Source organism: Leptosomus discolor, chromosome 1, assembly GCF_034619465.1.
Source record: "Leptosomus discolor isolate bLepDis1 chromosome 1, bLepDis1.hap2, whole genome shotgun sequence".
In the NCBI taxonomy this organism is placed as follows: Eukaryota; Metazoa; Chordata; class Aves; order Leptosomiformes; family Leptosomidae; genus Leptosomus; species Leptosomus discolor.
In genome coordinates this window covers 34,399,865-34,415,989 of record NC_141391.1, presented here as the reverse complement: position 1 = coordinate 34,415,989, position 16,125 = coordinate 34,399,865, and the positions used below count along the sequence as shown (strand labels likewise).

General features: G+C 44.8%; 1 protein-coding gene across 1 annotated transcript in view; it reads left to right on the top strand.

Moving 5' to 3' along the window:
- The first annotated feature begins 1,981 nt into the window (after window positions 1–1,981).
- The window catches only part of NAA16 (N-alpha-acetyltransferase 16, NatA auxiliary subunit), a 77,272-nt gene continuing 63,128 nt past the window's right edge, over window positions 1,982–16,125 (top strand). The window contains exon 1 of the mRNA XM_086481979.1: window positions 1,982–2,062. Within this exon, the coding sequence (XP_086338105.1) occupies window positions 2,009–2,062 (54 nt within the window). The 5' untranslated portion in view covers window positions 1,982–2,008. The remainder of the gene's footprint in view (window positions 2,063–16,125) is intronic.

The window sequence follows — 16,125 nt, the reverse complement described above, 5'->3', positions numbered from 1 at the left end:
AGGTATTGCTTCTACAAAGAAACTTATTACAGACCATACATATAAACAGATTAACAAAACACCGCCCAAAAAATCCCACAAAACAACATCCACAAAAACAGTGGCCATAAACTGACGCTCAACTAAGAAGAACTAAGAAAGCATACACTGTACTTCTTTAATATTCTTGCCTTTGCTGTTTTCATCTCAGGAGGCTTCCTAAGCCTACTGCATCTTTTTTTTTTTTTTTTTTTTTTTTTTTTTTTTCCTAATTAGCAGTCCCCAAGTTGTGCCATCATCCAGGTTACTCTCTTACAAGAAACTGTCTACTCTCGTGTTCCCTCCTTTAGCCTGAAAGGAAAGCAGCCATCAACTCCACCAGCTTCAGCAAGGCTTGTGACAAGTCAAGGACACGCTGCGTGGGATCTTCAGTCACAGTCACGCAGTCACCTACTTCACGTGTAACCAGTATGTTGAGTGCACAGCTTTTCTAATGGCCTCTAGTTATACACTGTTTTCCACACACTTGCTTTACTGTGGGTGTCTATCACGTTCATCATCTGGGACGGTAGGTGGGTAACAACATCATTACAAAATTAACATACTTTTAAAACATACCAAAATATAATTAATATTTTAAAAGGATAATTACATACACAGAGATTCTAATTGAAGGTGCCTAATTTTTTTTCCCTGTAAGATGGTCTTTTTAAATGGTTGTAACCTTGACAGTTTGACCTGTTTTCCCTCTAAGTAAATGCCCCAGGCTGTGTGGTTTTAGTGTTTCTGGTCGGGTTTTTTTTTTTTTTTTGCTTTTAATTTTTTTGCAAAGATTCTTTTAAGAACCATTTCTGGGATTTATAAGAAAAATTTCTTTTCAAAAGACCTTAAACCTCCTTCGGCAAAGGAGCCAAGCCATGAATAAACGCTTACTGTTCTAAGCATGGACGACAGTGCTGGGAAGTTTTACATAACCAACTGCTGAAAAATGCATTAATGCAATAGATGACATCCCCGCTCGCTGCAAGTCTGACTGCGAAGTTTGCTGCTGTTTCCTTAAATACCAGCCAGGACACAGCAAGCACGCAGCCTCTCAACGCTCTGCAGTTCGCCGACTTTGCTCTCTTCCAACAACACCCCCCCGACACGCTTTCGGGCAGCCTGGCTCTCCAAAATTCCAATTTAAGCGAGCTGCTGGGATGGCGGCCACCGAAACTAGGTTACTAGGGGCAGAGAACCAGGACAGCCCGCACACACAGGAGACCTTCTGCCCTCTCAGCCGCGGCCGGGAGAGGCCAAAAGCTGCAAAACCCACCGCAACCCGCTTCCGCACCCCTCGCCGTGGAAACAGCCGCGACTCGGGCCTTGGGGGCGCGGGAGTTGCTATTTGTGTACGACCTCCGCGGGTGGGCGCCTCCTTCCCCCTCCTCCCCTCGGGGCGCTGCCGAGGGCTCTCCGCCTCAGGGCTCCCCTCCGCGGGGCCGCCCGCCTCAGGGCTCGCTCACGGCAGGTCACTCCCCTCAAGGCCGCCCAAAGGGGAGAACGACCCCCAAGCAGCAGCAGCAGCAGCAGCAGCAGAGCCCAGCCCGGAGAGAGGCGGGCGCGCAGATGAACCCCTCACACCCCAACTCGATGAGGAGAACGGGGGGGGGGAGCAACGGGAGGCCGGCGGGCTGTGGTGCGCCTGCGCGGAGGGGACCCCGGCTGCCATTTTGCAGCGTCAGCCGAGGCCTCCCCGGCAGCTGCGCAGAGGGGCCGCGCTCGCGCGCAGCGCCCGAGGGGAGCCGGCGGGGAGGGCGGTGCAGGCCAATGAGTTAAAGAGTCGCCGCCGCCGCCGCTCGGGCAGGAGTCGCGCCGCCGCCGCCGCCCCGCGGAGTTCGGGGCTTTCCTTCGCGCCTTGCCCCCCACTCCCTCCCTCCCCCGTACCGACAGCCGCCCGGCCACCCCTCCCGGGCCGCCCCCACTCCCGCCAGCCTCCCTCCCTCCCTCCCTCCACTCCAGCCGTGCCTGCCCCGGGGCCGCCCGCACGATGCCGTCCGTGCCGCTGCCGCCCAAGGAGAGCAACCTCTTCAAGCGGATCCTGGTGAGCCACCGGCCCCGCTCCTCTCTTTTCCTTCCGCCGCCGCTTCTCCCTCCTCTTTCCTCTCGCACACCGGCCTTGCTCGGTGCCCCCCGGCCCGCGGCGCGGGTGACTTCGCCCGCTGCCGGAGTTGGCCCCGGCTGAGCCAAAAAGGATGCGGCGGCCGTGCTCGCCCGGGGGGGGGGGGGGGGGGGGGCTGAGGCTGCCGCCGCCGCCTCCTCGTCCCGCTTCGTCCCCGTTTCCTTCCTTTGTCTGGGGCCCGCCAAGCAGGCCGAGGGAGCCCCCCTCGCTCGTGTGGGGGGCCGGGAAGGGTTGGTGTCGCCCCCGGCCGGGCGAGGACGGGAAGGAGGGAGCCAGCCGCCCGCCCGGAGGGCCGCGGTTCCCCTTCTCCCCGGCCCGCGTCGGTCACTCCGGAGCGAGCTCCGGCGGCGGGGCTCGGCAGCGCGCCGCCGCCGCTCCGTCCTCCCCGTCCCTCCCGCCGCAAGCGGGCGGCGGCCCTGCCGGCGGAGGCGGGCCCCCACCGCGCCCTGGGCGCTCTTGCGGGCGGCTGGAAGCGGCGAGCTCGGGGGGAGCTGTCATCCCACCCCCGCCCGCCCTGCGCCGGGGGTCTGGCTTAGGGCTTGGCGTGCTGCCTGCCGGAGCCGCCCGCGTCGCCGCGTTCGGGAGGGTGGAAGGAGACCTCGAAGCGCGGTGCAAGCGTAGCTGGGATGTGGTGGTGCTGAGTTGATCTCCATAGGTGCTTCACTTTCAGTAGGAGCGCGGGTTTTAGTGTAGGGACTAGATTAAAGCTACTTCGCTCAGCAGTCTTTAAGTGTAGTTGAAGACGTCTGGTGGACTAAAGTATCCTGACTTTATATCCTTTGGAAGACTTGTCTCAAGTTTTACGTGGTGGGCTGCTTTGACTTTATTGTTTTGGGCTGTGCTTCAGCTTTTGAGACTTAATGGTGCAAAGGACATTGAGTGTCTGTGAGGTAACTTTAAAGTAGTAGCCCATTTTTACTGTTAAGTTTCTAGTCGATCGCTGTATTTTGTATAATGGTAACTCTTTATGGAAAGAAAAAAGCATGTGCACACACACCCTGAAAAAGAAAAAACAAACCCACAACAAGACACCAGACTACCCTTACGAACTTTTTGGTGCGATAGTAATGGAGTTTTGGCCTCAACAAAGTCGAGGTGTTTTGTGCCAGTTTGCTAGCCTGCAGGCAGAGGAGGTCTGTGCAGCACAGTGGTAATCTATTGTCAGGCACGGATTTATTCAGTTATATTGGAATTTGTTAGGCTGGTTTCAGTAACTTTGTGGTTGTGAGGTGAGTGTTTTGCCTTCAGGAAGCTGAGCTCAAAGCAAACAGTGTGTAAGGCTGTGTATTCTGTATGTAGCTGGTGCATTTCAGCAGGTGCTTTCAGAGCTGTTTTAACTGCTTTGGGTAGTATGCAGAATTTAAGACTTGGTGGTTCTTAATGGTGATTTGTTGCTTACTGCATGCTTATGGTATGCATCTTGGTAAGTCATTCTAGCACTCCTCTTTCTCTCTGCTAAAAATAAATGACTAATATTAGAACAGTTAAGTGATTATTCTTACTAGTAGCAAACAAGTTCACAGTAGCAGTCACTTCTGAAGTTTCTTCAACTGAAATACAGAAGACCTTTTCTGGAGATCATATTTTAGACAACTTTTTTTTTATTAAGCAGTGGACGATATGTAAGTGCTTAGGCAAGGAAAAAGAGATGCATAAAATTTCAGTGAAGCTGATGTGGAAATTTGCTTGCTTTCTAAAGCCTTCAGAAGGTTTAACTGGCGCTGTGTAGCGGCTGGTCACAGTCCCTAGAGTGTTAATAGCAAATTTTTACATGCTGGCTTGTCACTTCGTATGTTGATACATCTTGAAGCTTACTTTCTTATTACTCTTTCTAGATAGCTTTGACTTTTTCATGGTGCATGCTTTTTCTGGAATACTAATGTCTACATAGTACAAACTGAACTTTTGGTTGCTTGACATGTTTCAGAGTATTTTAGTGTGGTTAGTGTAGCTTGTAGTGCTAAAGGCTCTTTAATTGAAGCAGCTTTTTTCTACTGTAGCACTGCTGGCATACTTGAAATTACTAGGGATGCTATGGGCATTTTAAAAATTGGGGTGGGGGGTTATGTGGGAGGCTGTATAATAAGACCTTAGAAGCATGTAGTGATTTAATCGCTTGGAACAGATGCAAGGAAACTGTACTTATGTATTAAGATGAAGTATTTTTACAAACACTCTGTGGAGAATTAACAGTTATGAAATGGGAAGCTCATTTTGAGATCATGAGAATTACTTGGGATTCAGTGACTTGGTCTGTGTATGTGATCTGCGAGACAGGTTATCAACAGTCTGAACAAGTAGCCCACATAACAGCAAAGCAAGCTTACAGAGCTGCCCAGACTAGTGTGGCCTCTTGGAGTTCAGTGTAAGCTGTGAAGTCTGCTCAAGAAGCTGAATAAATAGTCTCTAAGCCACATCAATTTGTGTGCCTGCATGCTTGGCAGTACTTGAACAAGCGGACTTAAAACTAGCTGTGATGCGATTACAGAACTGCTAGCAATAGCAGCATAGGTAGTAGTTCTAGTTCCTCAGTACTACTGTAAGGTAGTGCTAGAGCTCGTTTATCTTGCTGTCCCGACTTCCAGGTATGTTTTATCTCTTAAGGCTCAGTTCCACTCTTCCACCAGGGATTTTTCTCAGGCTGGTGATCTTCCCCTGGAAGCTCTGATGGTGCTTAGAGTAGAGGTGTGATGTTGCTTGGGTGGAAGGGGCTAAGCAACTTCAAGCTCTTTTCTTTCACTTCTCGGTCTCACAGAAGGCATGGAGGAAGTGTTTGAAAGCTTCCTGGCTCCCCCTTTATGGAGAGAAAGGCATCTATAAAGAAGAATTAATAGAGGAATGCTGGTGTGTTTTGTGTCACTTAAAATCAGTCCTCAGCTCATGTGACTTGAGTGGGGCAGATGCAATCTAAAATAAACATATAAATACAGTAACTTAAAAATGTTTCTTGTTAACATTGAAATTTGGTAATGTGCATTTGGTATTCACTTCTAGTAAGCTTAGGCAGATATTTTATTTTGTGTATTTAAAATAGAGTTGTAAGCTTGCCTTCAGAGTATGTTTCAGTTTAAACAGCTTTGATTTTTTTTTTCCCTCCACCTGGGAACCCAGATTATAAACTATGTCTCGTCTTAAAATGAGTTTTAATCTTTGGCTTTAGAGAATAAAGTCAGATCTGTCTGGACAGGGCATGGTAGTAGTCCTTGTGAGTGCTTTAGAGGAAAGCCGTGGGGTGGTTGTCATACTTTCATGGCTTACTTGCCAAGCTGTTTTTGTTCTTAAGAAATGCTTAGTGTCTTGCAGTATCTACTGGTGTCTGCCCAGTATCACACAGTGTAAGGTATTGTCTGCTATTTGTTTCATGCTTAATATAACTGTGGATAGTATTATGCCTGTAAATAATTAATAGTTTGCTTTCTTAGTGAATTCCACATATTGTTGTTGCATAAAACAAGGTTTGCTGCTTTACTTGTAAATGTGTTTCCCTTGAGGAAGGGCTAGCCTATGAATATTTCATCCTGATAGGAGGGAGCTGAGTCCTAGTACCTCTTCAGATACAAGGCATTACTTTTACTGAGACTAGTTTAGCCATTTCACTCTTGTTGGGCTTCAAGAAATTACACACAAAAAAGCTGCAGGTATATCCCTTTGTAGCAGTGACTTACTACTGCTTAGCTCGTTCAGGCATGTATCTTCCACTTTTTGGGGTGAGGAAATCTTAGAAATTACCTGAAGTGCCCTGTCTCTGAGCACTTATTGAGCTTCTCTGTGGTGTCCTTTTTCTTCCCTGACTTCTACAATAATCTTACAAGATTTCTTTGATAAAATAAATATGCAAGTTTTTGTAGCAGTTGATTAAATTAATTCTTATTCATAAAATTATAAACATTTTTCCATTAATGAAATAAGAATGGATTATAAGTATGCAAATACCTTCCTAGTAGTGATGTGGGGGAGTTAGCGAACTTATTAAACTTAGTAATTGGGAAGGTATGATGCTATGCTAATTAATGCCTCCCATATAATGAATAACATAGCTGAGGGTAGCCATTGTAATCCACTACTGGAGTAGTGGATGTTTGAAGTATCTGTTAAAGATATACCTTCCTTTAAAGCTAGGAGTACGGACCTGTCAGTAAAAATCTTCTGGTGTAACTAAGACAGGTTTGTGGTGTGGTTGTTGCTTGTGCTGCTAAGGAGGGGCAGCATAGGAAGAGAGTGGGCTATTTCCTTGATATTGGCTTTCAGAAGAGGTGGTGAGGATGCCTGGCCAGCCACAGGCTACTAAAAGGACAAAATTGTGGAGGATGGACAGTAGACCAATGGTAAGAGTCAGTAAGACACTGATAAGGGAAAATCATGCTTCACATTTGTCAGTGATTTGAGGGAGTCTGATTTGGAGAAGACTTCATCCCAAATAAGTATTCCAGCTTTAAACTTTCAAAAGGAGTTTGTGAATGTCATTGTGAAAGGCACATAAAGCAGGCTTCCATGGGATGGTGTTGGTTGTTTATTCACTCCGGACTTTTTTTAAGGAAAGTTCCTGTATGAATAAATGATAACTTTTCAGAGTTAAGTCCCATTGTGTTTTGTGCTGTAACTCTCTCAATTGCCTATGGTTACATTGAACAGAACAAGCAACGAGTAGCAAGAAGTTGTACTAAACTACTCATGGCACTAGAAATGAAGGCCATGTGAAAACATGCAGAAGTACTTCGTGTTTCTGGAGTAAGTTGAGTCGTAGTGAGTAAAACTGTTTGTAGATGAATGTTAAACTTAATGTCTAACTTAATGTAGACCTGGTATGGGCTGTGAGTGGGATTGCCCCTAAGGCTTGAGATTTGTAGGGATTTATGAGGTTCTATTAAAACAATTTCCATGTATGGTAGTTGAAAGTTGCTGAATCCTGGGTGGGGAAAAAGGCTGTTATGCCACTGCTCAAGTACGCTTCAAGGCTACATTTGCAGTGCTGTGTGCGTTGCTGTTTCCACTGGTCCCGCTTCAGATCTTCCTCAGAAGAAGGGTGCAAATATGAAATGACCTTTTTGAAGGAAGAAGAACTTAATGGAAGATTTATGAACAATCTGGAGAAGTTAAGTAGGGACTTGCCTATTTTCAGGCTGTCATGGCTGGTTTTCATTTTGGTAGAAATGGTGGCTGCAAAGAAGCAGGCTCCGAACAAAGCTTTTAACAAAAAGGTAGTTATACTGTGGAACTGTTTGCAAGAAGTAGTAGCTGTGAAAAGTTTTAGGCACTTTATGGGGGGTGTGTGGTGGGGAAACTCTACTACTTATGTGTGTGAAGATAAGCCCTTTGGCTCAGAGGGTTGATGAGGCACAATAACTCAAGGCTGAGAACATTCTGGTGAGAACTTTAGTAATGCTTGTATTACTCATAAGCCTCTCCCTATGCATCCAACATTTGTCTTGCCTCTAGTGGCCTGTACCAGGTGGGTCTGATCTCTCTGGCCTGAACTGTTATGATTCATACAACTTTTTTTCTGAATTGCTGTGAAATCTTTTGTGGAATGTTGAGATGAAGTTAGTGTTTAATTAGGCTTGCATCAGTAATTGCCTTGAACTTGTCTTAAGATGTCCAAATAAAAGCATAACTCTTTTAAAGCCTAAAATTTATGTGTGTGTGTTTATCAGGTCTCACAAAACAGTGCTGATGTTGATAGTTTCATTTGCTTAACTGCTTACAGATGTAGTTCTAGTAGCTTGTGGTGCACCTGCTCAGTCTGAGTTCTTGCTAGGCAAATTGCAGTTTTATCCCAGGAGATGTGGCAGATTGGTCTCTTCAGTACTTCTACACCAAATGCAGATTAAAAACTAGTTGAAAAGGTATGATGGGGCTATGACTTGTTTAATTTCTAGTATTGCTGTTACGGTTTCTGCTTTGCAGAAGAATATACGTGTTTCATTAACAGTGGAGAACTGTACTTAAACTCAAATAGTGAGGAAGCTACAGATGCTAAGTACTTGTAAGCAAGAGCTCTTTCTACGGCATATTCTCTTGTTTCTGCCCTTTCAAAGTGAAGGATATTCTAGGGATTCAAGTTGTATTGAGTATGTATGCACAGTGCAGAATTAAACAAGGTCTTAATTTAAGGCAAGCCTAAATGAATAACAAGCTTCCCCCTTTAAAAGAGGCATAGTTTATAGGGCTGTTAAAGATGGCTCTGATGACAAATGCTGAAATGACATTCTCTTATCACAGATGTTCTTTCTGATAATAAATACAGTATCGATTTTATTCTGCCAGTGATATAGAATACAAACAGCAGTGATTATAACTTATTTCCACCTGCATTCTGTACAATGCTTTGTGTATTCTGTAAATTTGAACTTGTATAATTGGAAAAAATCATAGAATCATAGAATGGCTTAGGTTGGAAGGGACTCTAGAGATGTCATTGTATACAGAGTGTCAGGATAGTGAAAGCTTAGATTATTACTGTGGCATTAGTACGTTAATCAAAATGTTACCACTGTATGTGATGGTGGCTGCTTGTTCTGTTGTACACCACCATCTGTGGTCTGACACCTCACTGTTCTGCGTTGCCAGGTCCCCAGGTCTGGGGAAGAACTATGTGGTCTGTCCATTTTGACAATTGAAGCAAGCAAGGCTGGAGCTAGGTTGTCTTCCTCCTCTTTTTATTTCAGCTGATGAAGTTAACCACTCTTACCAGCAGGGAGTAGGGGTGGCTGTGCATATATAAAATACCAGGAGGGCTTGAGGGGAGAGGGTAGAAGATGATGTTGATACTCTGGAGGGATTGTCCTGGGAGTAGACATCTAAGATACTGTGTGAGTGGGGAAAGCAGTAATGAACTTTTTCCTTGGCCTCCATGAGACGAAGCCCCTGCCAGCTGATACTTTTTTCTGTTCTTTCAAACATCAGTGGACTGAAATGAGAGGGAGTTGCTGTTTGGGGAACCTCATGCAGAGGTTCCGGGTCTGTCTGAAATTTCATGGTATCCTGATTATTTCTTTTCCTGTGTCAGTACTGCAAAGTATCCAAATATTTAATGATACAAGGAACATTTCCAACAGAGGTGCCAATCTTGGAACTTGATTGCATGTCATTCAAATAAGATGGTGTCAGACCTTGCCATCAAACTGGTGAATAATTTAGTTCCTATAGCATAGGAACAGTATATACTGAGTTCTGCCTAAGGTACTTGGGTAACTAATTTTGTCAGCTGCTGTGAGAAAAAGTAGGTTGGCTGTTAGATGCAGATGACATTGTTTTATAGATGAGCAATAAAGCAACAAAGCCTTTTTAAAAGGCCCAAGTGTTAAATGCCAGTTAAGAATACTGACAGTATGCTGATGTTACTGTATTGATTGTGCCTGGGTTTGGTCAGAAATGTGTATTAATTTGAGCAGCCCCATAATGTGTGTCTGATAGCTCCCAGGAAAAGCTGCTGATCAGAATCACAGTCAGTGATAACTTTGAGGGTTTTTTATTGCTGAACTTGATCGCCATTGTGGCTTGGCCAGATTTTTAGCACAACTGAATACCAGCATTCTTTCCATAGGGCTTGATGTATAAGCCTTGTGCTTTTCTCTAGGCTTTGATGTTCCACATTTAGCTCTTGGGTTCCTTCCTTACCCAGCCCCCCATCAGTGTTACACAGCAGACACACAATTAAAAAATTGCAGATGTAAGCATTGAGAACATAAGATTAAAATCTTGTTTAAATGAATCCTAGATGTTGCCAAAAGCCCCACAGTCTTGCAACAAGAGAAGATGCTACCTGGGAAGAAGACTGTTGAAGCTCTGAGTGCTGAGGTTTGCAAGCAGGATTAAATGGAAATACAGTAGCAGGGAAGGCTAATACACAGACGATGATCTTCTAACAAAGCTTGAAGGTGTTTTTTATTCAACTACATAAACAGTTAAACCGGTTGAAATGCTTATTTTTCTTATTGGTAGTTCTGATGGTCCAGCACGTTTCTGATGAGGCAGCCTATTGATGTGTAGACTTGTATTAACAGAATGTGGGCTACACAGGTAGGATCTGAGAATAGTGATAGACTGCTGGTAGTGGTTTGGATTTAGCGCTTGAAAAGTTCTTGTCAGGAGACAGTAAAACCAACTTCCAAGTTGTAGTATTGTTATTAAAGGAATTTGCACATAGAATCATCGAATAGTGTGGGTTGGAAGGGACCTTTAAAGGCCATCTGGTCCAACCCCCCTACAATAAGCAGGGACATCTCTAACTAGATCAGGTTGCTCAGAGCCCCACTGAACCTGGCCTTGAATGTCTCCAGGGATGGGGCTTCTGCTGCATCTCTGGGCAACCTGTTCCAGTGATCCACCACTCTCAGATTAAAGAACTTCTTAATGTCCAACCTAAATCTACCCTTTTCTAGCTTAAAACCACTACCCATCATCCTATTGCTACAAACCCTTGTGAATAGTTCTTATAGGCCTGTTTCAGGTGTTGGAAGGTCGCTATAAGGTCTCCCCAGAGCCTTCTCTTCTCCATACTGAGGAACCCCAGCTCTCAGCCTGTCCTCACAAGGAGAGGTACTCCAGCCCTCCGACCATTTTTGTGGCCCTCCTCTAGACACGCTCCAACAGATCCATGTCCTTCTTCTGTTGAGGACTCCAGAGCTGGACGCAGTACTCCAGGTGAGTTCTCTCCAGGGCAGAGTAGAGGAGCAGAATCACCTCTATCGACTGTCTGGCCACACTTTTAATGCAGCCCAGGATATGGTTGGCCTTCTGAGCTGCAGTTGTGGACTGGTGACTCATGTCCAGATTTTCATCCACCAGTAACCCCAAGTCTCTTTCCACAGGGCTGCTCTCTAACATGTCTTCTTCCAGCCTGTATTTATGCTGGGGGTTGCCCCAGCCCAGGTGCAGGACCTGGCACTTGGCCTTGTTGAACCTCACGAGGTTCGCCAGGGCCCACCTCTCCAGCCTGTCCAGGTCCCTCTGGATGGCATCCCATCCCTCTGGCATATCGACTGCACCACTCAGCTTGGTGTCATCAGCCAGCTTCCTGAGGGTGCACTCAGTGCCACTGTCAATATCATTAATGAAAATATTAAACAACACTTGCCCAAGTACGGACCCCTGAGGGACACCACTTGTCACTGTTTTCTATCTGGACATTGAGCCATTGACCACTACTCTCTTGGATATGACCATCCAGCGATTTCCTTATCCACTGAACAGTCCAGCCGTCAAACTCATATCTCCAATTTAGAGAAGGATGTTGTGAGGGACTGTGTCAAAGGTCTTACAGAAGTCCGGTTAGATGACATCTGTAGCTCTTCCCTTGTCCACTGATGCAGTCACTCCATTGTAGGAAGCTACTATTTTGGTCATGGAGGACTTGCCCTTGGTGAAGCCATGCTGACTGTCTTGAATCACCTCCCTGTCCTCCATGTGCCTCAGCATAGCTTCTAGGAGGATCTGTTCCATGATCCTCCCAGGCACAGAGGGGAGGCTGACAGGTCAGTAGTTCCCAGGGTCCTCCTTTCTACCCTTTTTGAAAATGGGTGTAATGTTTCCCTTCTTCCAGTCACCAGGGACTTCACCTGACTGCCAGAACTTTTCAAATACTATGGAGAGTGGCTTGGCAACTGCATCAGCCAGTTCCCTCAGGACTCTGGAATGTATCTTGTCAGGTCCCATGGACTTGTCTGTGTTCAGGTTCCTCAGATAGTCATGAACCTTGTTGTCACTTATGGTGGGAGGGACTTTGTTTCTCTGGTCCCGATCTTGTGCGCCATAAACTTGAGAGCTGTGAGGAGAGAGGTTGCCAGTGAAAACTGACGCCAAGAAGTTGTTGAGAACCTCAGCCTTCTCCTCGTCTGTTGTTACTAGTTCACATTGCTGCTTGTTGTGGGGCGGGGGGTGGGGGTGGGGGGTGGGGGGGTGTACACTTTCTTTGACCTTCCTTTTCACATACCTGTAGACGACCTTGCCCTTGCCAAGTTCAGCTCCAGCTGTGCCTTGGCCTCCATGACCTTGTCCCTACACAACCAGGAAATGTCCCTATACTCTTCCCAGTATACCTGTTCCTGCTTCCACTGCCTGTGCCGTTCCTTCTTGCTCTTTAGTTTGACCAGCAGGTCTTGACACAGCTGTGCTGGTCTCTTGCCCTCCTTGCCCAATTTCTTACACCTGGGGACCGAGAGCCCTTGTGCTCTATGGAAGGTGTCCTTAAAGGTCTGCCAGCTCTGTTCACTTCTGGTTAAGTGGCAAATGCTTTGTTTAGGGAGGTGTAGTCTGTAAAAGCATCCCTTTACCACCCTGGTCTTGCAAATAGTTGAACAGAATTTACTTGTAAATGGTGTACCCGATTGAGTAGTGATACATTAAGTCGTTCTGGTTTATAAGTAATGCTAGTGAGCCATTCAAATCCCTGATTCTGTTGCTATTTTGTAGTGGAAAGGGCTTTTGCTAGTTTAAAGGATGGAAGGGATTTTGTCTCTAAAAAGAGATGGCATGATGTGAAAAATAAGTAGGAATTTGTAAATGGCGGTTCATTAAGTAGAAGCAGCAAAGCACTGTAGTATAGAATTCGTCTCCTCTTGCTCTTCATTGTTGTATCCTTGTTACTAGTAGTTTTTACGTTTGCAGTTACAGTTACTTCGTAGATGCTGTGCTATTTGACCTCTATGTGGAGGCACTTGATATTTAACTGAAAGTGCATAAAATCATGTCTAGCTTAATTGTATGGCAAAAACTAAAATTAGAATGTATCTTTAAGTTAGTATTGAAAACGGGAATAAGCCAGGGTGAGATGTTTGCCAGAGAAGGTAAAATTATTCCAGGAACATCTGGTAGCAGAAGTTCTGGATAACATTTTGGCCTTGCCAGAATCTCCCTTTGAGGTTTTAAGTGTGTCAACATTAGTGATTTGGCTTTAGTTTTAGCAGGAAATCATTGCCTTAAAAGGGCTAGGGGCTCACATTAAGCACAACAGATAGGGCTGTTTTAAAAAGTAAAAACCACAACAAAAAAACCCACCACCACAATAACAAACCCCCAAAACCCACCAAACAAAAAAAAATCCCCAAAACCCCAGCATATTACCTTGAGCTTTTAATATACCAAACACCTCATGCAATGGGATAGATACTAATGAATGCATTTCAGCTATGTTTGTCCTGATTAGTACAAAAGTTGAGAATACATCTGGAGACATCAGGTTCTCAGCTGTGAAATTCCCATCTGTACTACAAAATGAGATGGTATGATGTGGCATCAGAGTCTGGTCTGCTGTAAACAAGGTGCAAGTGGAGTATGGTGTGCTCATTCTCAGTTTATGGCCAGACAGAAGTTTAAAAGCAGACCATTCATGAAGTTTGGATACTCTAGGGCCCCAGGCTTGTCCATGTGACTGAATCTATAAGCTTTTCAGTGGATCTACCTGTGTCCAGTTCTGGGCCCCCCAGTTCGAGGGACAGGGAAATACTGGAGAGAGTCCAGCAGAGGGCTGTGAAGATGAGGGGACTGGAGTGTCTCTCTTATGAGGAAAGGCTGACACACCTGGGGCTCTGAAGACTGAGAGGGGATCTTATCAATGCTTATAAATGTCTAAAGAGTAGGAGTCAAGAGGATGGGGCCAGGCTATTTTCAGTGATGCCCAGTAACAGAACAAGGGGCAATGGGCACAAACTGGCGTAAAGGAAGTTCCACCTGAACATGAGGTAAAACTTCTTTAAAATACGTAAAGGGCGAGTGTCAGGAGGATGGAGCCGGGCTCTTCTTGGTGATGTCCAATGATAGGACAAGGGGCAACGGCTGCAAGCTGGAGCATAAGAGATTCTGCATTAACATAAGGAAAAACTTTTTCACTGTGAGGGTGACAGAGCAGTGGAACAGGCTGCCTAGAGAGGTTGTGGAGTCTCCTTTTCTGGAGACATTCAAAACCTGCCTGGATGCATTCCTGTGTGATCTACTCTAGGTGGGACTGCTCTGGCAGGGAGGTTGGACTAGATGATCTCTAGAGGTCCCTTCCAACCCCTAACATTCTGTGATTTGTTGATGATGAGTCTAAGTTGTATTGCTGAGCAAAGTCCTTTTCTCTTGTATTGGTATACAATTAAGCCAATGTATTGGTATAAATAGATAACTTACTTACGTGCATGCACATGCATTTGTAAATTTGGAGAGTGGGGCTGGGAAGTCACCTTTTGATTAACCAGCAAAGCTTGTTCTCTAAGCAGTGGAGTTGCATAAAGTTGCATTTTGTACTGATTCATTATGTTTCTATAGTCAGCCCCTCTTTTGTCCAGTAAGTGGCAGCTGGGCAAGAATGCTGTGGTTTGTGTCTGGTTTTGAGCTAACCTGTTTATTGACAAAGACAACCAGCATACTTGTACATCAGCAAGCCAAACAACTGTGGATGTTGAACTTGTACTTCTCTCTTGGTACGAGCATTAACTTCTCTCTTCCACATATGTTGGCCTTTGGAAAATGTGATCTTGTTTGTCTTCCAAAAAATCTCAAATTTGTCTATGATTATCTTAAGTTCAGTTCTTATTCTAGGCCCAGGAGTGAACTCTATAGGATGAAAATGTCAGAACAAGGATGATAGATCTGACTTCCTCAAGTAGTTAATTTGTTTTATGTGCACACTTAACTCAAATAGCTTCTGTTCCATGATTAAGCATTGCTGTATATTTGGAGTTTCACTCAACACTGCAAGAGTTGTAGAATTGTAGATGAATGGTTGCTATTCTGTGACTATTTTTGGCATACATGAATGAATTTAGAAAGCATGCTTAGAGCATTGTTGGTATTTTCTTATGATTTGTTAACAGTGATACTAAGCATCTTGTGTTAAGAAGGAAAAATAGATGAATGGGAGAACTTGACCTTCCTTTAGAGGGGGAAGTTTTGCTGCAACCTGGGTTATTTCAGATAAAGGTGTGGAAAGTAGTTCTCAGTTTAAAATTCTCAAAACCTTTTTTGTTGCTGTTGTTTAAATGTTAAATGTCATAGTATAACTATTTGCCTGTGATGGGAACACCCTGGCCATCCTGCCAGAAGTCAGCCAGGCAAAGCAACCTGATCTAATCAAGGTTAGCTGTCCTTTGTTTTGAGGGGTGATTTAGGTGACCTCCAAAGGTTCCTGCTGACCTAAACTATTCTATGATTTATTCTCCACTTAATCATGGTTAACTGCAAGTGTCTTGAGTTTCAGGCAACAAAGACTTAAACTGACTGCAGTTAAGCCATTTCCTGCAGACTGGAGGAAGACCCTTGTTTTGGCACCTTAGCCTGTTACCCACAAGCGAGCATAGGTGTGTTTCTGCCTTGCTTGTACCCTAGGGAGCAAAGTGATGATATATGATGACTGCAAAGGAGTTACTACGTTCTGCATTGATTTCACATGGATTTTACCTCTGTTCTGGAAGACTGATGGAGTGGGAGTCATCTATGAGAGAGAAAATACTCAAGCACATAACTGAAATAACAGTTTATTGTGAGAATAGCTGTCTAAATTAGAGCAGTTCAGCACACTTTATCAACTGAAACTGGTGCCAAGTTAAGCCTTGTTTGTTTTTTCTTCAAGTTAAGAAGCTTAAATGACCATAAATCATTGTTATGCTTACTGATAAAAGCATGCCTTTGACTTAAGTAAATTTGTTTTAAAGTGAGCAACTGTAGTGATCAGTAGTAGTTTTAAATTAAGACCTTACTAGCTTATTAACCAGGTAATATCTTAGTAAAGAAAAGGGACCCCAATTCACATGGTTTTGTTTTTTCCCCTTGTGTTCTCACAGTTGAACTGCATGGTTTGCCAGTTTACCTAGTGATTAGGTAAATGGTACCCTACGTAAATTTAAAAGTAGCCCTTAGCTGTACAAATCCAGCTAGAAATTAGCTATTTTTTTTGATACCTAGGTAAATTCTCCTTCCCTGGGTACCTACATCCAGATTTCTGAGGTTACAATAGGATCTATCCTACTTCGTGATTTCTCTTTTCCTCCCAAGAGTCTGTACCAGCA